This window comes from Mustela lutreola, chromosome 10 (assembly GCF_030435805.1).
Source record: "Mustela lutreola isolate mMusLut2 chromosome 10, mMusLut2.pri, whole genome shotgun sequence".
NCBI lineage: Eukaryota > Metazoa > Chordata > Mammalia > Carnivora > Mustelidae > Mustela > Mustela lutreola.
In genome coordinates this window covers 20,799,572-20,820,910 of record NC_081299.1, presented here as the reverse complement: position 1 = coordinate 20,820,910, position 21,339 = coordinate 20,799,572, and the positions used below count along the sequence as shown (strand labels likewise).

General features: G+C 50.4%; 1 protein-coding gene across 1 annotated transcript; it reads right to left on the bottom strand.

Annotated features, from left to right (window-relative positions):
• Positions 1 to 767: 767 nt before the first annotated feature.
• On the bottom strand, positions 768 to 18,643 carry SESN2 (sestrin 2). The gene is made up of 10 exons (XM_059136919.1): positions 18,172 to 18,643; positions 11,291 to 11,356; positions 9,828 to 10,025; positions 9,125 to 9,307; positions 8,805 to 9,017; positions 8,107 to 8,257; positions 7,507 to 7,625; positions 6,955 to 7,145; positions 3,232 to 3,376; positions 768 to 2,652 (listed from the first exon to the last, which is right to left on the bottom strand). The coding sequence occupies exons 1-10, from the start codon at positions 18,256 to 18,258 to the stop codon at positions 2,566 to 2,568; spliced, it is 1,440 nt and encodes a 479-aa protein (XP_058992902.1). The 5' UTR covers positions 18,259 to 18,643; the 3' UTR covers positions 768 to 2,565.
• Between the last annotated feature and the right edge of the window lie 2,696 nt (positions 18,644 to 21,339).

The window sequence follows — 21,339 nt, the reverse complement described above, 5'->3', positions numbered from 1 at the left end:
TCAGGGGAGGCTTCCTGGAGGAGACCCAGTTTTCATTTTTTGACAGTACTGTTTAGAGGAAGTGGGTGGCCAACAGAAGAGGTCTTGGTTCTTAGTCATAATGTGGTTTCCCTGATATGCTTACTAGAGTTCCCAGTGCCCAGAGAAGCTTGACCAAGATCACACAGTCACTAAATGGTGTTGGTACAATGAGGAGACCCCATTTAACCCTTCTCAGCTGGTTCTGTCTCCTTGGTGCTGAAGAAGTGATGAGAAGCAGGGAAGGGGTTGGGCAAGGGACACGCTGGGTTCCCAGAGATTCTCAAAAGCCTCCCTCTGCAACAGGGGAGCCCCATAGCGGGAAAAGCAACAAGTTGAAACGCTGAGGCCTCAGGGTCAGGCAGACCCTGGTTGGAATCCTGGCTCCCCCAATGAAGACCTATGTGGCCTCAGCAACTTCACTTTATACCTCTGGGTCTAAATTCTCTTGCAGTTTCAGAAAAATGGCCTCCAAATACCCAGCCCAAGGCCAGGCTTAGTGAGAAAACTAACATGGCCGTTATTTCTCCGCAATGCTGGACCAGCCACAGATGAGTGGTGGGCTGGGCATCCGTGGGTCAGAATAGACTTCCAATGCCAATCACTCCCAGAGCTGCAGTCATTGGACACAAGTGCCCAGCAGGGTAGTGTAGCTGAGGTCAGGTCCGTGATGCAACCCCAGCTCCCTGCTGATGCTAAGAGATGAACCATGACCCTTGCAAATGGAAAAACAGCCCGTTGACAAGAAGTACAAAACAAAACCTCGGTGAACTTTTATTTTTCATCATACAGAACTGGTAGCAAAGCCAAAGATTTCTGCACTTGAACACTAGATCCCCCTCCCGACCCACCTCGGGGGACATTTACAGAGTCATCATGTCCCTTCTAGACTCCAAACCCCAATGCTGGGGCCTCTTCCCTCCTGCCCAGGTTCACTGCAGGGAGGGCTCTGAGGCCCACAGGGGGTGCCGGTTGCTTCCCCATGCCTGCATGGGTGTGAAATGTGGCACACTGACCAGGCTCCTCTCCTACCCCTCTCCAGAGAGGAGGGTACAGAAGCAGCAGCAGCAGCAGGTCCCCTGCCTTTCTTCAGTCACCTCCCCACTGGGCAGAGAGGAGGCACATACTGTCAGAAGAGGGGCAAGGGACGTCATCATTCACAGCTTATTTGCTACAGAAAAGTGCCTGGGATCGGTCCTTGGCTGCTTCTGCCTCCAAGCAATCCACCTAAAATCAAGGCAGGGATAGAAACGGGGATGGGGGATGGGGGTTGGGGTCGGGGGTTTGTCCTAGGAAGGCGGCTGGGGGAGACTGCCTGCAAGGCCAGGCTATCCCCAGAGGCCTCTTGAGATTCTGCAAGATTTACAGTTTGCTGCTGGCAGGTTGCCCTGAGCAGCCCAGAGTAGACTCAGACATCACAGAGAATCCCGGCCCCCCGTTCGCAACTATCTGTGCGGAGGTCGAAGAGGTTTGGCAATGTAGCCACGGTCAGCTGGCCAGTTTGGGCAGGACCCAGACAAGAACCTTGGGGTCTCCTGACTCTGACCCTGAAGCCACCCAGAAAGGCTCACTTGGTGGACAAGGTCTGTGGCAGCGCCGTGGGAGGCAGAAGAGTGGGGTGCCGGCCTCTGCAGGGCTGGCGCGGTTCTGGGGAGAACAGATTTCGCCCTGTCCTCCTCTCAGGCATTGACTGTGGCTATCGAGGTGAGGTCCCGAAGAACCTCCCCCAGAAAGAACCAGAAATAGAGCACTGGTAATACTCCCTTCTCTTCGGAAGGCAAAGGGACACACAGACACCCCAAACTCTCTAGAGATAATCTACTTTTTTGAGGGGCTTGGTCTCTCTTCTGAGGCCTCCCACCAGCAGGCAGGGGGGGAAATGGGTAAGAGGGTGAAGGGGAGGTCAAAGGTCAAAGGTGCTAAACCAGGGTTAGGGCCACCCGGGAAAAGGGGTGTTCCGACTGCCTGTCAGAACAGGCTTTTGGGGAGCGGAACACACAGTCCCGCTGTGACACTGACTTTCACATTGACGGGTGAACGGCAAGGAGGAGGTTTCGAGATCTGGGAGCAAGGGAGGAGGAGGAAAGGCAAAGCTGCTTGGAGTGTCAGTCCCTGGAGGTACTAGTCCCTCTCCTCTTCGGCCCAGCCAGAGACTTCCCAGGCCAGGAAGGCCACAGGACTGGTGATGCCTGCGGCCCAGCCTGCTGGGGACATGCCTCTGAGCTCAGCTCATTTCCCTTCCTGTGCCCTCTGCCTCTGGGGTCAGGGGCAGGAAGAAGGGCATGGTCCCTGGGGATCTGCTAGTCCCCTTCCAGCTCCCAAGGGTAGAACTGTGATCCGAGAGTCAGTGCAACGATCCTGTCCATTCCAGTGAGAGAAAGGGAGGGTACGGCTCAGGGGCTGCACGTCGTACACAGGCCCACCTCCAGAGTGGGGTGGGAGGGCCTGGGACAGAAAGGGATCGGGTCAGTCTCCAGACAGAGAAGTCCTTGCAGGGAGGAGGAAGCCCCCAGGGGCAGCTGCTCGGGGTGCAGATCCTGCTCGCAGTCAGGTCATGTAGCGGGTGATGGCGCGGAGGGCGTAGAGCAGGGCAGCCTGCATGCGGGCCTCCAGGAGCAGCAAGTTCACATGGACCTGGGGCACAGACAGGGACCTGTGGGCAACTGATGTCACTCCTGGCCATCCCCAACCTTCCCAGACTGCCACGTGCCAGGACCACTCGCCTTTCCTTCTCTTCCATATACACACCCTGATGGTTCCTAAGGCTCTGGGCACATTGCTACAATGGCAGCGGAGGAATTTCCAGCCCATTCATCCCCAGCCTGACTCATCTCTTTACCTCACAAAATGAAAAACAAGAGCTGGCCCTGGGCACTCATGTTCTCATCCCACCCTCACAGCAACCCCGACATGCAGGCAGTGTTTGCTCTCACGGTAAAGATAACAAGCTTAGGGGGCAAAGTGACCGGCCCAAGGTCACCATGCTACTGAGTGATACAGTTTGGATTTGAACCCAGGTCCTCCTGGCTACCGCTGAGGACCCCGTGAGGCACAGTCCCATTTTACAGGTGAGTAAATGGAGTGAGAAACCACACAGTGGAGTAGGACTTGAAGCCAGGACGGTACACCCAGGCATCCAAAGCAGCAGAAGGCTCAGTCTGGGTTCCCACATCGGGTCCTGACCACCCCCAACCCCCACCCAACACACTGTACCTTCTCTGAGTGGCGGAAGTGCCTCCAGAAGAGGTTGTACATTCTTCGCGTGGTCTTCTCGGGGTAGCAGGCCACGGTCTTGATATAGACCTTGAGGTTCCGTTCCAGGAGCTGGTTTACCTCCCCGTAGTCATAGTCATCATATCTGGATGGAAAGGCCCCGAGAGCATCACTCTCCAAGTGACTCCTCTCCCCTACCCCCACCCTAGAGAAGGAGGAACAGAGTGTGGCAAGAAAAAGCAGAAAGTAGGAAGCAAGAAGGAGCTTGGTTCCTCTTAGAAAAATAGCTGATGTCATACATCGCACGCCACTAGACTGGCCGGGGACCACTCCAAAGAATGTCGAGAACGAGCTGCTGTATTGAGTAGGAGCCATGTGCTGTATGGACGCATACTCAGAGAATCCTCAGAAACACTAGATATGCTGTATACAGAACTATTATACATAATAATACACCGCTTTTATCGGGCCCATTTTATAGCTGAAAGGGAGACTCAGAGAAGTGAAGTCATTTGTCCTGGGAATGGATTTCAAACCCAGCTCTGCCCAGCTCCAAGGTCATATTCACTATAGGAAAGGCCATGGACGGGACAGTACAAAGGATTTCCCTGGAGAAGGAAGAGAGAAAGAGAAAAAGAAGTGGTACTCATTTCATGGATGAGCAAACTAAGACCTAGAGAAGGTAATTAACTTGTTCTAAGTCAGAGAGCAAGTTGGTGACAAGTCTAGAAGCCACTTTGTCACTCTCCAGCCCAGTAAGCCAGTGAGTCATCAGAGATCTGTGTGGATGGAGAAGATTGGTAGAAAACTGTAGGACAGATTCAGTAGACAATGGCATAGGAGTGAGGACCATGTTGGAGAATGTGGGGCGAGGGAGACCCTGACCTGTGAGCTGGGCAGAAGCAGCCTGGGCCACATTCTAAGATGCCCATCCCTCCTCCAACTCCCCAGGACTGGAAAACTGTCAATGATCGGCAAGAGGACACTCAATTAAGCACAACTGAATCTACTCAGTGAAACAGAATTTACAGCTAGGAATACATAAACACACATTTTTCCACAGGGAACATTGACCTTTCTAAAAATTTCAGACTTTTTTGATGCTTGGAATAAGCCATTAAATGAGAAAAGCCAGATCATGTGTTCATTAAAATATGCCCACAATTGATTACATGAGTAAAATAAGTGAAATGAGGAGGGAGAAAAATCCTATGTTTGTAAAATTATGTCTTTTTTTGGTTATTTGTTTGTGGAAAAAAGACAGGAGAGAACTACTTGACAATAATAAGAGTAGGCAGGATCATGGATGATTTCTATTTCTTTTTGTTGTTATTTCTGCTTCCTTTTTTTTTCTTTTAATTTTAAAAGATTTTATTTATTTATTTGACAAAGAAACCACAATTAGCAGAAAGGCAGGCAGAGGGAGATAGGGGGGAAGCAGGCTCCCCACTGAGCAGAGAGCCCGATGCAGGACTCAATTCCAGGACCCCAGGATCATGACCTGAGCTGAAGGCAGAGGCTCAACCCACTGAGCCACCCAGGCACCCCTGTTGTTTCTGTTTTCTAGATTTACTATAAATCTAGTTGTTTCTCTTTAGAAACATCAAACATACATTTTAAAAAATGTAATAACCATCATAACTCCAACTACACAAAGCAACTACATTAGAAAGAAGAAAAGTAGGGCGCCTGGGTGGCTCAGTGGGTTAAGCTACTGCCTTCGGCTCAGGTCATGATCTCAGGGTCCTGGGATCGAGTCCCGCATTGGGCTCTCTGCTCAGCAGGGAGCCTGCTTCCTCCTCTCTCTCTCTCTCTCTCTCTCTCTACCTGCCACTCTGCCTACTTGTGATCTCTCTCTTTCAAATAAATAAATAAAATCTTAAAAAAAAAAAAAAAGAAAGAAGAAAAGCAATCGAGAAAGAATGTCACAGGATGTGGATGTGGTTGTGAAGTAGCTGAATTTGGGGAAAGGGTTTTTTTGGTTCCTTAATTCTTTGAATTTCCCACAATGTTATCAGAATGAGATTTCTTCAAATTAAAAAATATATATATATCGTTCTGGAGGCACCTGGGTGGCTCAGTTGGTTAAGCGTCTGACTCTTGATCTCAGCTCAGGTCTTGATCTCAGGGTTGGGGGTTCAAGCCCTGCATTGGGCTCCACCCTGGGCATGGAGCCTACTTAAATAAATAAACAAATAAACAAACAAATAAAATTGGGGGGGCGGTGCCTGGGTGGCTCAGTCAGTTAAGCCTCTGACTCTTGATTTCAGCTCATGTTATGATTTCAGGGTTGTGGGACAGAGCCCCAGGTTGGGCTCACACAGGGCATGGTGCCTGCTTAAAGTTCTCTTTCTCCCCTTCCCTGCCCTCCAAAAAATAAATTTAAAAAATTTTTTAAAAATTGGTCTGTGTATATTCTTGACAAGTAATTTCACACCTAGAGCTCATCTACAAGGACTTAGTGTGAGGCTAGTCAGTGCACATGATGTTTTTAATAATGAAAAACAGTTAACTAGTTATAACTGGAAAGTGGTTGAGTTAGGCTACATCCATAACGGAACACCACACAGTGGTTAAAAAGCATAAAGGAGGGGTACCTGGGTGGCTCAGTTGGTTAAGCATCTGCCTTCGACTCAGGTCATGATCCCAGGCTCCTGGGAATGAATCCCACATCAGGTTCCCTGCTCAGTGGGGAACTTACTTCTTTCTCTGCCCCTGCCCTCCCCCCTGCTCGTGCTCTCTCTTGTTCACTCCCTCTCTAAAATAAATAAATAAAATCTTTAAAAAAAAAAAAAAGCATAAAAAGATCTATTCATCCTGACAAGGAAGGCAGTTCATAACAGACTATTAGGTGAAAAAAAGCCAGTTGTAGAATATATCAAGCATGATTCCATCAATTTAAAAAATCTACTTAAAAACTCAGGAAACGTGGGGCGCCTGGGTGGCTCAGTGGGGCTCTCTGCTCAGTAGGGGGCCTGCTTCCCCTTTACCGTCTGCCTGCCTCTCTGCCTACTTGTGATCTCTCTGTCAAATAAATAACCTCTAAAAACAAAATCAGGAAACACTTAGGTAATGAAATGAAAATGTAATTAATCACACACTATCCAGAGACAACCATTATTAATTAACATTTTAGTGTGTAGCCTTCCACACATTTTCCATGTACGCACACAGTTTTAGCAAAAAAAAAAAAAAAAAAAAAGAGGGAAACAAAAGGAAGATTCTGGTTGGTAACCAGCTTTCTTTCTTCTCAACACATTTTGAACAATTTCCCATAGCAATATAAAGAGACCATTATTATAATTTGTAATAGCTGTATACTTCTTCACTGGGTGGATATAACGTTATTTAAAGTCTCCTACCGACGTGCATTTATGTTGTCCTTATTTACTGTAAGAGAAGAAGTCCCATTTGGAATGGAAATACACTCTCCCTTCCCTCTCTCTCTCACTCTAGGGGGTGGGATGAAAGAGTTTCATCTCCAAGCTTCAAACAGTCCACACATGTAGTATTATTTACAATCGGCAATGAAATAAATTTGCTTTGAAAAACAGTATAGGCAAAAAAAAAAAAAGAAAAAAAGAAAAAACAAAGAAAAAAAAAAGAAAAACAGTATAGGCAAGAGGAAGGGAAAATGAAAGAACAAAATAGAAAAGGAATGAAGCTCTTGAGCTCAGCCTGAGGACTTGTGCACATGCGCTGGATGAGGGGCCGTGAGCTCACCTGATACCAAACACACAGTGGATGTAATTCCAGATGGCCCTGCGGAGCACGGACGTGTCCACCCCGCTGTGCATGGCAATGGTGTTGTAGGTGAGGCTGTAGGCTGCCTGGAACTTCTCATCCAGCAGCTGCCCACCCTCTGGGTAAAGCCGCTGGATCAATGAATAGCCATGGTCTTCCCAGGTGTAATCCTGAGAAATGTGGAAAGGGGTCAGGGAGTAATCTCGGGGGCCCAAGTCTGGCCACACAGACCCCATCCTCTGGAGCACAACTTTGCTCTCTATAACGTCCCTTTCCCGCCCCACAAATCTAACCTGCTGCTTGGTTTGGGCCTAAGAAGCCATGGAGAATCCACCTTGGTGATGGTCTTCTCCCTGTGATCAGGATCCCCTGAGCTTAGGGCAGAGATGGGCCCTGTCATGATCTAAGGTCTTCTGTTTCCCTCATGGAATCTTGAAGGAGAAGGTGCCTGACTCTCCAACCACTCCACCCATCCAGCCTCTGCTTGTTTGTAAACCCAGAGTGATACCAAGAAGAGCCCGGAGGGCCTACCTGGGCACGGAAGGTGGGGGGCGCCTCAGCCCCTCGCCGGGTGAAGTCCTCATATCCAAACGTGGGGTCTTCCACAAAGCACAGCATGTCTGGGTGTGGAGAGGGCTCCAGGATGTCAGCTAAGGATGTCAGAGAGAGGCCACAGTGAAGCCAAGACATGGAGTACAGGGTACCTACTCGTGATTAATCACTGGTGGCTGGAGGGAGCTGAGGCAGGCCCATGGACCTGGGGGATGAGGCCCCTGGTAATAGGAACAGCAACTCTGGCAACCCTAGTCATTTGTGAAGCCATTTACTCTGTGCTAAGAGCTTTGCTTCCATTGTCCCATTTACCTCACAAACCAATCCTTCACATGGGAGGAGACGGAGGCCCTGAGACAGGAAGTAACTTATCAGGGGGTTACACTGCTAGAAGGGCTGACAGGTCACCATTCTCACCCAGATCTGACCCTAAAGCCCACGCTCGGAACCTCTTAGAAGTGGTTGAGACATGGCCGCCTTCAAAATACAAGCGTTGCCATGCACGGAGCTGCCTACTCCCCAGCAGAGATGGTGTCAGAAGGGAAAGACCCTGGACCTGGGATGCCTGCGATCCTGTACCTGAGGGAGTCACCAGAAGGCTCTCTGACTTCTCCAGCTCAAAGCGGCTCTCCATCTCCTCCTGGGATGCTCCCTCATCCCGTAACAGGCTCTCTTGCAGCTGCCGCATGCGTTCCATCAAAGCTTCCACGTCCCGGGCAGCCTCAAAGCCCTGGAGGAGGGACCCAGCAGCGACCGTTTACTCCTCAGCCCCAGGAAACCCCACACATCCTTCCCACAAGCCAGGCCTTCCTGAGTGATCGCAAAGGCCTACTGCCTCCTGAGGCAGCCATGGAGCTGGGCGGCTCGTGAGGCCTGTGTCTTCTAAAGCAAAGTTTAAGAAGCTATGGGACAGGCCTGTCTTCTCTAAGCATCAACTTCCTGCACAGGAAAGGGATTGTTAAAGTACCTATAAATTTATATTAAAACAAACAAGGCTGCTTTATAGAGTAAGAGGCAAACTTTGTATCTGTAAAGGGCTAATACCCAGGAGACATTAAGCCTCTGACACAACATGCTGAGGGATCCACCATTTACTCCTCACCACCGCTGCGAAGTAGGGGTCTTTAGCCTCATTTCACAGATGAGGAAACAGAGTCTCAAAGTCAACTAACTTTTCTGAGGTCGCTCAGTGTGAGACAGGGAAGCAGTGGCTTCCATCCGAGGACCAGAGGCCACGCGAGCTTCCTCTCCCCACAAGACCTGGACCCATTACTTACCCCAGAGCTGTTCAGTGGGTCCCTGCTGGGGGGGCTGCTCTGCTCACTGAGGGGTGAAGGTGCCTGCGGGGCAGGGCTGCCTTCGGAGTCCCCCTCAGGGAGGATGCCACAGCCAAACACGAAGGAGGCCAGTGAGTGGCAGTGGGTGAGCAGGACCAGGGCCTGGATGAGCTCGGCCAGAGACCAGCTGTGCTCGCCTGTCTTCAGCAAGGCCTGGAGAGGAAAGAAGCGCAGACTTGCTCAATGCCTGGCCCTGGGCTGACTGCCTGACATGCCCCAGCCCGGCCCTCGTGCTCCCTGTGCCTCTCTGCCCACGGCACCTGGATGTGCTCCTTGGTGATGAGCCACGGCCGGTGTGCCAGCAACTTGTTGATCTCACTGAGCTTGCGTAGCTTCTCGGGGGCCCGGTGGAGACCAAGCAGCCACTCAGGGTCACCGCCAGTCTGCAGAAACTCGGCCATGTGGGAACCCACCAAGTAGGAACACTGGTGGCGGGCAGCAGCCTGTGGAAAGGGTGGACAGAGCCTTGTTCAGGGTGGATACCCCATGGAGGGAGGAATGGCGGGCCTCACTATTGCCAGAGAGGCAGGACACTTAGGTCCTAACCCCAGCTGCACTAGTGTGCTGTCCTCCCGTGGGCAGGTCACCGGACTCTTTCATGCCTCAGTTTTCTGATTCTGACTAAATGCCTCTCTCTGGGGCACCCGGGTGACTCTGTTGATTAAGCATCCAACTCTCGATATCTGCTCAGGTCTTGATCTATCTCAGGGTCGTGAGTTCAAGCCCCACACTGGGCTCCATCCCAGCAGTAGAGCTTACTTAATTTAAAAAAAAAAAAAAAAAAAGCCTCTCTTCAGAATCCAGAATTCTGTGGATGATCAGATAGTTAGGGCTTTCCTCTGCTCTGGGCAGCCTCTCCTCCCAGCCTCTGAAATGGGTTCAAGAAGCGCCCAGCAAAGAGACCTAAAGACCAAATCCCCCCACGTGGCCAACTGTACAAGGGCTGGGCTCCAACAGACTTACCATGATGGCAATGTAGTGGCGCCAGGAGCTGGCGAGAGGCCCATCTGTGTGCAGCAGGAGGTAGTGCAGGCGCCAGAAGCAGGTAAGGTAGTCAGGGTGCAGGCCCATCACCACAGCCAGGTTGTCCACCCGCCCCAAGGACATCAGTGCCTCAAGCCTCAGGTGCTGCTCCAGGCTCTCTGGTCCCTCCTGAAGGACCTGCCAAACCAAGGCGAGAGGGTGGGTTCCCGGCCCGCTCTCCGCACCAAAGAGACCAACGCCCTCATTGTGTTGGGACTGTTAAAGCCAAGACACCCAAAATGACCACCATGTCCAAAAAAAAGGAAAATAGGGGAGGAAAAGATAATTCATTAAGTGATTTCCTTGCTCAGGTTACAGATCTAGCAAATGACAGAACGTGAATTCAAATCCAGATTGCCAAAAAGGCCCATTTATTTCCTCCATTATAAAAGAGGACCAATTATTTACAAATGAAAAAATAAAATATGAGAACAATACTTGAGTTGAAAATTCTGGGCTAGATACAAATAATCAGCAGGTGGTTGTTTGCTTTCCATTTACCAAGGGTGGAGAGGGAAGTGGGGGGGGGGGGGTAGGTTAGACATTTGTTAACAGCTCATTAACTACCTGGCTACACATTTAGGAGAGCAAACAGGATGACAAAACAAAACATTTATTTTTGTTCACCGAAGGCCAAAGAAATAGGAGGAAACTTATTTTTAGAATTTTCCTGGGAATGTATTTCAAAGGTGTCCCTGCCACCATCAACCCCATCCTAGAACGTCAGCTGACGGCAAGGATTTTTGTCTGACTTGTTCTCTGCTGTATCCCCAACACCTACAACAGTGCCTGACACAGATTAATCATTCAACAGATATCTGTTAAATAAATGAATGAATGATCTGACTCAGTGGATGAAAGGTATCACTTGTATTAAGTGACAAAAATAAAGAATACAGCAATAACCCCCTCCTCCCCAAATGTTGTAAACCATGACCTTGGTTCCGTATGACAAGAAGTCCAAGAAACAGTGATAAATGTTAAGGAACAGTGATTACCTCTGTGGGAGGCAAGATTACAGGAGACTAGAGCTTTCTGAGGCATTAAAATTTTTCATATAATGAATATAATATTACTCTTCAAGTTGAGAAAAAAATGTCATATATATATAGTCAAGGAGGAACAGTTAATATAGACAGTTCTGTCTTTTTAAAGAATAGGCCTCGCTCTGGGGAATCAAAAAAGTTTGTCATTACCTAGCTGCGTCATTATCACATTATCTCTTTGAGCCTGTTTCTTCCCAGCAACGTCTGATATGCATACTTCAGAGAGCTGTTTGTGGGTTAAATGAGTCAGGAACCTGAAGCTACTATTTCAAGAGACAGGAAAAGACCTCCACCCACACAATGTCCCATGTCCTTTCTTCCCAAGAACCAAGAAGTCCTTACCCCCTGCACGCTTACCTCCTCTACCGGGATGAAGGCACTGGGCCCTCGGGGACCTCGCCGAGCCCGGCTTTCCCTCTGCTCCTAGAAGGAATCACGTCACAGTTACTGGAGGTAGAAGGGAGGACTAGGAGTAGAGTTCTCTCTTCAGCTTTCTCCTTCTACGCAACAGGCCATGCTGAGCTTTTTTTGTTGTTGTTTTTAAAGATTTTATTTATTTGACAGAGAGAGAGAGAGAGAGAGAGATCACAAGTAGACAGAGCAGCAAGCAGGCAGAGAGAGAGGGAAGTAGGCTCCCCGATGGGCAGGGAGCTTGATGCGGGGCTCGATATCCCCAGACCCTGAGATCATGACCCGAGCCAAAGGCAGAGGGTTAACACACTGAGTCACCCAGGTGCCCTCACGCTGAGCTTTTAAAACCACCCTTTTGGTGCACCCTGCAGGAAGGAGTCAGGTGGGAGATAACCACCTGCTGGCAGGTGGAGAAAGGGTAAGCAAGAAGGCTCACCCCACAGGCTGAGTTCTTCCGGAACTGGGAGCCCCAGTTTTGGGTGGGAGGGGTGTGGGGAAGGGAAATATACAGCCACCATGGTGCACATCTTTAGGAGGCCACCCTTTGAGAAGCCCTGGAGATCCCAAGAAACCCCCTCGTTTTACATCCTGTAGCCAGATTAGCAAGCACCTTAGATTCCTATGGATCCTAATCGAAGCCCCAGCTGTTTTCTGTGGTCACGTCTCCATCCCTCCCACCACCAGCACCTCATAGACTATAACCATCTCTTGTCTGGACCCCACCCTCACCCCGCAGCCAACAGCCTCACCCATGGTCTCCCTGCCACCACTGCCCTGCCCTCTCCTACTGATACTCTCCCAAATTAATGAATAAAGAAAACATCCTGCCTGAGTGACACCTCTAGAACAAGGAGCCCATGCAGTGAGTCCATGACACTAGTGGTTTCTAGGAGGGCAAACTTTCTGCAGCCAAAGGAATATTTCTTAAGTGCAAATTTGAGCAACGGGCTTAAAACCCTGCCTCTAGCTCCCATAACCTTCCAAGGAAATGAGAGTTTCAGGCCTACTGTGCTCCCACTGGTCATTCCTTTTGCAAAACTAACTCACAGTCTTCCAGGGTCTGGAAACCTTCTTCTGACCCTAGGCTGTGACCCTACAATTCCTGGTGCTTTTGCTTCTAAAAACATTGTCTTGCGATTGTGTGATTCAGGTCTCCCTACTGCCACGTCACGTTTTGTGGAGAGTGGGGCCAGGTCATTCATACCAACCTGTTAGGGTTGGTATGAGAAAGCAGAGCAGAGTAGAAGGATTCAAAGCAGGGCACAGAAGGCTGCTGGTACAACTATTCTAATGCCTCTTTGGAAACCATCAGTCACGTACTCACTAAATCTGCTCCTAGTCTGGGAAGTGGGGTTCAGAGAGGATGTTTTATTTATTGATTTGTTTTGGTTAACTGGGAAGGGGGCTCTCAGTACTGGCCTTGGAAACAGTTTACCCAAACCAGAGTCACACCCTCACTGAACACAGAGAGTGTCCCCCTAACTCTCCCCTCCTCATTGGAAACCAGACTGAGTATCCATCTCCAGGTCTCCAGAGGCTAAAGATTATAATCGAACCTTCCTTCTCACCAGGCCAAAAGACCCTGGAGGGAGGCAGAACTCTGGGACTCTCAAAGACTACACAGAAGGAACAAAGGGATCTGGAAGTCCCAGGTCCTGGTATCAATTCTACTACTAACTTGCTGTGTGACTTTGAGAAAGTGACTTAGACTCTCTGGGCCTTAATCTTGGACAGAGAATGCAGCTGGGCTAATTGCTCAGGCCCCTTTCAGCCCACACTTCTGGGTGCTACCAGGGCTGGCTGGTCCAAGTCCAGCACAGAAATCCCAGCAATCTCCAAGTACTCATTCAGCGTCCCTCCTCCCTCACCAAAGAAAAAAAGGTTAACAGCTCTGTCTAGTGGGAGATAAGGACTGCTGACTCCACAACCCAGACCTCTCCCTCAGGGGACCTGAGGACAGATAGAAAACCACAGCCTCGGGAGGGCAGGAGACAGCTGGGGGGGGGGGGGGGCGCTGGAGAACCCCCCCCAGGGTACTGGTGAGGTACAGGGAACAGCCTTGGGAACCCCTTCATACTTTAAAACTTGCCTCAGGACTGGTCAAGGCAAGGAACTGATACCTGTGGGACTCCAGGTGATAGGTCTGGACCCACCACGTTCAGTCCTGATGATGATGATGGCGATCATGGTAACAGCCATGATGATGATTGTGGAGTACATTTAAAAGATACAGGCTCGGGACGCCTGGGTGGCTCGGGTCATGATCCCAAGGTCCTGGGATCGAGTCCCACATCGGGCTCCTGCCTCTGCCTGCCTCTCTGCCTGCTTGTGTGTACTCTCTCTATCTCTGGCAAATAAATAAAATCTTTAAAAAAAAAGAAATAAAGAAAAGATACAGGCTCTTGGCCTGGGATACCTGGGCCCATGGGTTAACTCCATACCTATTATCCGCTACCTATGGAGTCTATAGTTTCCCTACCAAATAATGGGAATAATAGTACCCACTTTCACTGGGCAGTCATGAGGATTTAATGAGATAATGCCCCATAGCCATTACCTCAGTACCTCTGTTGCCAGAACACTTAATAAAAGTCAGTAGTTGGCAATCGTTAACCTCCACCTCCTTGTAATTTCAAACAAGGGCTTTTCAGCGGGAGCAGCACAAAACCCCTTTGAGAAGCTTTTAAAAAGATGCCAGTGCCAAGGTCCCACCTCCAGCAATTCTAATTTAACTGGGTGGGGTCCAGCATCATTTATAGCCAGGGTGGAGGGCCACTGTTTCCCACCCTTTATCGATCATTTTCTCAAGTGTAAGTCACCGAGCTAAGTGCTTTCCAGGTGGAACCAGAATTAATTTGTTCATTCAACAAATATTTTTGATGACTACAATGCAGGCAGCTAGAGAACAGGAATGAAAAGACAGTCTCCGCTTTCAGAGAATTTATGATCTAAAGGAGACTGACAGATGATGAGTAGGGTTTCAAAGCACAGATTGCATAAAGTAAATGAAATAGAGCAATGAGAGTGTATGATGGGGTGGAGGTGTACCATATATTAGTCTGAGGAGACAGGGAAAGATACAGGGGACGTAATCTTTGCGTTGATATCTAAATATCAAATATCTAAATGAGTTGATGAGAAGGCAGCAGGGCCCATAAAGATCTAGGGGGCCAGCATTCCAGCCGAAGGGAACAGAAAATACAAAATCCTGAAAGCAAGACCACATAGATTCCAATCCAGAGCTCCAATACCCTGAAAGCTTCTCTGACCCTGACACCCAGAACTTTAGGGGAAGCAGACAGGACAGGGTCCTGCTGCCAAGAGATGATGACTCCAAATCAGCCCTCTCCTATTTCCTGAGGTTGGAAGTCACAACAGCCAATGGTAGGTAGCACCACTGATTACTATCAGCCAGGCATTTCACCTGCCCTTCGATGTAGGCTCGACTCCTCTTCCTAAGGATGATGATTACATCTCAAAGGGGTCAAGTCAGGCTTTGCACCTGCGGTTTACCAGGAGAAGCTCCTCCTCCCTGCCCATGTTCCCGGGGATCCACGACTCCCGGTCACGGCACCTGGATACTGGGTTTTTTCTCCCTTGGAGGGCACACACTGGATCTTCAGTAACACTGAAGTCAGACAGTGCTCTCGGGGGCACTGAGCAGGGAAGGCTTCAGGCAAGTTGTAAAAAGAGGATAATCACCCTTCAAGCTCAGTGCCTGGTGCCTAATTTAGACACTTGCTCAATGTTATCTTTTATATTAGCTCAGGCATCTGCACACGGGTTCCATCTACTCTTCATCAGTTTTGGGGTGGGGGGTGGGGGACTCTGTTGCACCCACAGAAGGATTAAGAGTCCAAAGGTTAAGCACCAGCCGACAAGTGGCCAGCCTGAGATGTGAACTTGGTTCGGTTTGGCTTCCAAGGGTTCTATCCACCACCCACAACAGTCTCTTGGAGCAGCCCCGGACTTTATTCTTGGTATCCTATCCAGAGCCTGCAACCCCCATCCCAGGACTCAGCTACACACACCTATGAAGTCCCACTGCCAGCTGGGAAGGGGCAGAGACTTCCAGCACCCCACTCCTCGGGCAGCTGTCTGCAGAACTCAAGTACCTGCCTGAGTTTACACAGGAGAGGGAGACCCCGTAGCCCAAGCAGCCTGCTACCTCCAGCCTTGGAAGGAGAGGGTATGATCAGTGCCAAGGGCCGGGCCCTAGGCTAAGTGCTTTTACACAGCCGATCTGGCTGATTTCTCACAACTACCCTGAGGGAAACAGGGCTTATTTTTCCTTCTTCAGAGACAGCTCACTGAGGCTCTTTTGGAGTCCTGCTCCAGATGTGCACAGCTCATATCTGACTTTGAAGCACGCACAGGTCACGAGGGTCAGTTAAGCCAAAAGGGGGTTAAGAGGAGCATTTAGTAGGGGCGAAGAACCATGCTGGGGATGTGACCTACAGAGTGTTTCTAGTCTAACACAGGAGACATGCAAAATGCTGATCACATGACTGTTACATTATAATAGGGATTAACGCTCCAGCCTCTGAGAAGAGGGACTGAAGTAAGGTATGTAGAAGGACTTATCGGGTGAGGGAGGGAAAGCTTCCCTGAGGAACTGATGTTTGAGGAAGTGATTCTAGAGCCCAATAGGGCTCTAAATACATACTACCAGTCCTAGAATGAAGTCCTGGAGTCTGCAGGTCTTGACCCCTTTAGGTTAAGGGCATGTAGTGAAGTGATGGGACTTGAGGGGTCTATTTATCTGGGTGTCCCTTGGGCATCAGGCTCTGTTAAGTTCAGTGCCCTACTGTCTTCTAACAATTCTGCATAAAGCAGGCATCTTGCCAAGGACCTCTTTTTCTTGAGAGAAGAGTTATGCGGAAAGTGTTCAGATATCACCATCTTTCCCTTGCTGACAGGTGGCTTCCATCTAAAGGCCACTCCCTTAGAGCCTGCCCAGACCACCTGGGGCATCTCTTCTCCCCAGGCCACTTCCCAGAGAGGGATGGGCCAACTCTCCCCTCAGGCAAGAGGGACAGGTTCAGGCACCCCATTGTGACACACTCTGGGGAAAGGGAAATGACCACATTCTAACGATACCCAGCATCTCCGACTCAGTTACTGTGTTTCAGGCACTGTGCTTTAGCTTTTGCTTGTATTCTGTCATTTCTCCCAACAATCCTCAGAGATGCTATCAAATATCCACGGGAAGAAACTGCAGACGGGAGCAACGATCACTTGGGTCAGGTTACACAGCAAGTGAATGGGAGGACTGAGATATGAACCCAGCACCTCCCCTCTAGGGGCAGGGATCCTCAGTGATAATACGAGTCCCCCCTAGCCCCCACCAGAAAGAAATGGACTCCGAGTAAAGTGACTGGGTGCCACTGGGCAGAGAAATGACAGGAGTGGGTTTCATTCCTCCACCAGGAGTTCTCAAACCATGACGTTCGGGAAGGGGCGCCTGGGTGGCTCAGGTCATTATGTCAGAGTCCTGGGATCAAGCCCTGCATTGGGCTCTCTGCTAAGCGGGGAGCCTGCTTCCCCCCCCCCCCCTCTCTGCCTGCCTGCTTGTGATCTCTCTCTCTGACAAATAAATAAATAAAATATATTTTTAAAAGTATTAAAAAATCTTAAAAACATGATGGGGAAGGATAACAAGCTCACAGAAAACCCAGGACACGAACCATCCACCACTGGAGGTAAGACCTCCTAGAAACCAAGTGGCTCAGAGAAGGCAGCGATTTTCCCAGGGTCACACAGTTAAGGACTAGCACTTGTCGCACTCCCAGGCCCAGCAATACACCTGCTCCAAGCTCCAGGACTGGAAAGTAAAACAAGCAAAACTCTCTGTAATGCCAAGCACCCTAGGGAATCCTAGAGAAGCCCAGGCCAAAGAATGAGCTACTTGGTGGGACTAGTGAAGGAAGGCTCTCCACAGCCCCTTCTGGGCCTCAATTTCCTCATCCTGGAAAACGAGGCCACAGCGTAGCTCCTATTTTGCTAGTTTAGTCCTGAGGACTCAGAAAAGGCAAAACCCGGAGACCAGCATCTGGTAGGTGCTTAAGAAATGGTAAGATAGATGTGTTGGGGGGGGGGGGGGGAGCAGGAGGCGTGTCAGATTAGGCCCAGCCCATTCCTCGCTTCACTGCTTAGAGTCCCTGCGAAACAAACTTTTGCGACCTCAGACCACTTAGTAGGGCGCAGCCTAATACGCGCGGGCCGCGCCCAGAGTTTCTCCCCTTATCCCCCAGCTTCGGCCGCCGCCGCGCACCCCGCAGCCAGCCAAGGCCCCGGAACGCCCGCGCTCCCCTGCTCCAAATCGGGGGTGCAGGTGTGGGTGGGGGTCGAGGTCGACCTTCCCTGGCACGTCCCAGGTGCCTCGATGCCTGCCCTGGGAGACTGGAATGGGAACGTATCCTAGAAAGAGCCCTCCGCGCGCCAGCCCCAGCCTAGAGGAAGGGAATCCGCGGAAGGGGGCGGGGAGGAGGAGTGGTCGGGCCGCAGCCGCCGGGATTTGCCTGGACTTGAAGATTCTCCCGTCAAGAGCCCAAACCCAGGATAACCTCGAGAAGGCTCCCCTCTTATTGGCCAGGAGTCCGAGGGAGCCAGGGAAGGTTCCACAGCCCCGGGGGGAGGGGGCGGAGAGGGCCGAGACAGCCGGTTGATGCAACCCCATTCCTAGGTTACGCGCTCCGCTCCCCCTCGTCGAGCCCGGGGCGTTATGGAGGGGTGGGGGGTGCGCATAGACTCAGCTCGGGACAGCCCGAAGCTCGGCTGCAGCTCGGGGCTCAAAGGAAGAGTGGCGTCGCTCGGCCGCTGCTTACCTCTCCGGCCCTGGGGCCGCCGCCGCTCGGGGCGAACGGCAGGTAGCCCTTCAGCTCTGCGCGGCACTCGGAGTCTGCAACGATCATGGTGTGTGCCAGGATCCGGCCACGGCTCGCCGGTGACCCGTGCACCCGAGGGGGTTTGGGACGGACGCACACAGGAAGCGGGGACTGGGGGCCGCTGGGGAGGTTCTAGAGCCCCGGGGTGTCTCTCGGGGTTCCAGAACCCTCCGAAAGCCCAGAATCCGCGGACAGCAGCTCCTCCGCCGGACTCTCCCCTCGGCCGGCTTCTAGAACGGTGAATGGCTTCGGGAGCCTGGGATTGGCCTCGGCCCAGGGGTTTTCACGGCCCGGAGTGCCTCGGAAGTCCGCAGTGGCCACAGCTGCTCGCCAAACCAGCGATCTTCAGCATCCCCGCCGCGGAACTGCCAGCGCTCGCCGGGCTCTGACACTAGCAGCGCCGCTCAGCCTGCTGCGGTCCCCGGGGGAGGGCGGGGACACAAAAGCCCCGAGCCGCAGCCAATCAGATGCCTGTTTCCCGGGGAGGCGGGGGCGACACGGTCCCCTGGAGCCGACGGTTCGGCCAATCGGCACCGGGAAGCGCCCAGGAACTCTGGGAGCTGTAGTCAGCCCCGGATGAATGCTGCAAACTTTTGCAAAAGGGGTTAGTCAGATTGTTGGCAATATCAGCCGAGAGTGACAGCCAAGAGAGTCATTAGGGCTGCGTGATGAAACGGGACTTCACCGGGCTGGGCCGGTGAGCCGGGTGTGAAATCCCTCCCAAGTATGTTCTTCAGCTTTTCAGTTCCTGCAGGGACTGGTTAGGGTTAGGAGAGCTGGTGCTAATTACAGAGCTGAACCCCAGATCTTTGGAGATTAAAGGGCACAGCCTTGTCCCCCTGGCCTCCGGGAGAGCTCCACCTTAAAATGTACCAGGCACGGGGAATCCATCTTAATGGTGGAGTCCCTGGAAAAGCCATTCATCGAAAGTTTCTTGGCAACCCCATGCCTAAGCTCAATCCCCATGTAGCAGTTTCCTCTCGTTTGCTTCCTAGGGGCCTCCTCCAGTTTTGTCTTCCATCCCTGCCACTCCCTTTCTAGAAACTTTGAGACAAGGTGTTCTCCTGGGTCTTTTCTCACATCTCTCTCTCTCTCTCTCTCTGGCCACTCCTCTGACTCCCTAGAACGTGGGTGTTCCCCAGTTTCTGTTTTTATCCCTCCTCTCTCCAGACACTCTGGCCCTCCCTGATCTCATCCACTTCCTGGCCTTCAGCGCTCCATCTGGGAGTAAGTTGTTCCACCAGCACCTCAGCACCTGAAAATGAATTCATCTCCTTCCCACAGTCTCTTCCTTCAGTTTTTCTTCAGACCTCCACTTTTTGCTTCCATTTCAAAGTCACTGTTTATCCTGGATAGAGAATCCTGGGTGGGCTAGATGACCTCCTGTTTTCCCTCTTGAGGCTTTCTGAGACTAGGCTTAACCATTCCAAGGATGACCCTCTGATTTGGTCTCCTGCCTCCAGCTCTTGGAAGAGGGAAATGAATTTCACCCTCTGCTGGGCATCAAAGGCACTTGGGCTAGGGCTCTATCATACACGTATCCCGCTCTACTTTATATTGTAATTTTCTGTGTACATGTCTTATCTGACCCTCTTGATTATAAGCTCCTTTAGGGCACAGTCCGTGTCTTGACCTCTTTGTCTCTGTCCTATGTCGCCAAGGGTATCCTGCTAATAATATGCACTTGGTGACTGAATCTTTCCTTGAATTGAATTCCTCTCTAAGTTAGCATATGTCAGACTCAGATTTCACTTTTTATTTGAAGATTTTATTTATTTTGAGGGGAGGGGAAGAGGCAGAGGGACAGAGAGACTCTCAAGGAGACTCTGAGCCGAGCATGGGGCCTGATGTGGGGCTCCATCCCACAACCCTGAGATCATGATCTGAGCTGAAATCAAGAGTCAGACACTCAACTGCCTGAGCCACTCAGGTGCCCCTGTAATGTCAATATTGAGATCAAAAAGTTTTACTAGAATTTCATCAGCTACAAAATAAAGGTCAAACCTCTAGATTGACATTTACATCTGCCAAGATCTGCCTCAATCTACCCTTCCAGTCTTATCACCTGCCACATCCATGTTTCTTGTTTGGCCTTCAAACCTTTCTTCCAGTAGTTCTTTCTGCAAATCTCTGCCCACTGAAATCTTACCCAGCATTCAATGCTTTCATGTTTGTGGCCTGAATGAAGCCTTCAAAATGCCACTTCCTACAGAAAGGTTGCTTTTTCAGCTCAGCTGAAAAAGATCTCTTCCACTCCTCCACTCCTTAACACATTGTCTCTACCTCTTTATACCACTGATCTCCAAATTTGATGCAGCCTTGTTATCATTTCGGTGTGTCTTACCCCTTCCTTCTAACTGACAATGGAATATGTTACTGATCACTTTTGCAAAGTGTGGAAATTTGAGCTCAGAAAGGTAGAGCTTCATGTCAACGTTGTACCATATCTTCTTTTGACTGCACCAGGCTCTGCCAGAGTTCCTTTGAGGCCGTGTCTAACTGCCTTTGTATCCCCCATTAGCAGGCAGTGGGTCCTCAGCAAATATTTTTGAATTAATAAATGAATGACTCCATGGAATAGCCCCTTAGAATCTTCAAGGAAGCCACTAAATCATTCCCATGACTTCACATACCAAGTTAGTGATTTTGTGAAAAGGAAACACAAAGGATACTGATATTCTCAATTTGATGCGCTTTTGTGACCCAATCTTCAAGGAAGAGGTACAGATACTACCATTTACTGGGCTCCAACAACAGTCCAGGGTACATCTATTACTTCATGTAACTCTGACCACAGCCTGGAGAGGTGTGCTTTATGCCCATTTGACAGATGAGGAAATTGAGGCTCAAGAGGTTTGTTGGCCAGGATAGCTTAATAATGTGTCAAGTAAGGATTTCAAACCCAGGAAGAAATGACTCCAAAGCAAAAACTACACACACCAAGGACGAGAGAAGGACCTGAATTGTAAGAAGCAGGCTGGCACAAGGGAAGAATGCAAAAAGTGGAATTACAATATAGTAATTGAGAGTGACAAATATAATTGTCAAGTGGCCTGTAGTTGGTGGGCCAACACACCCCTCTTTACAGGACAGCCTCCATGAAAAGCC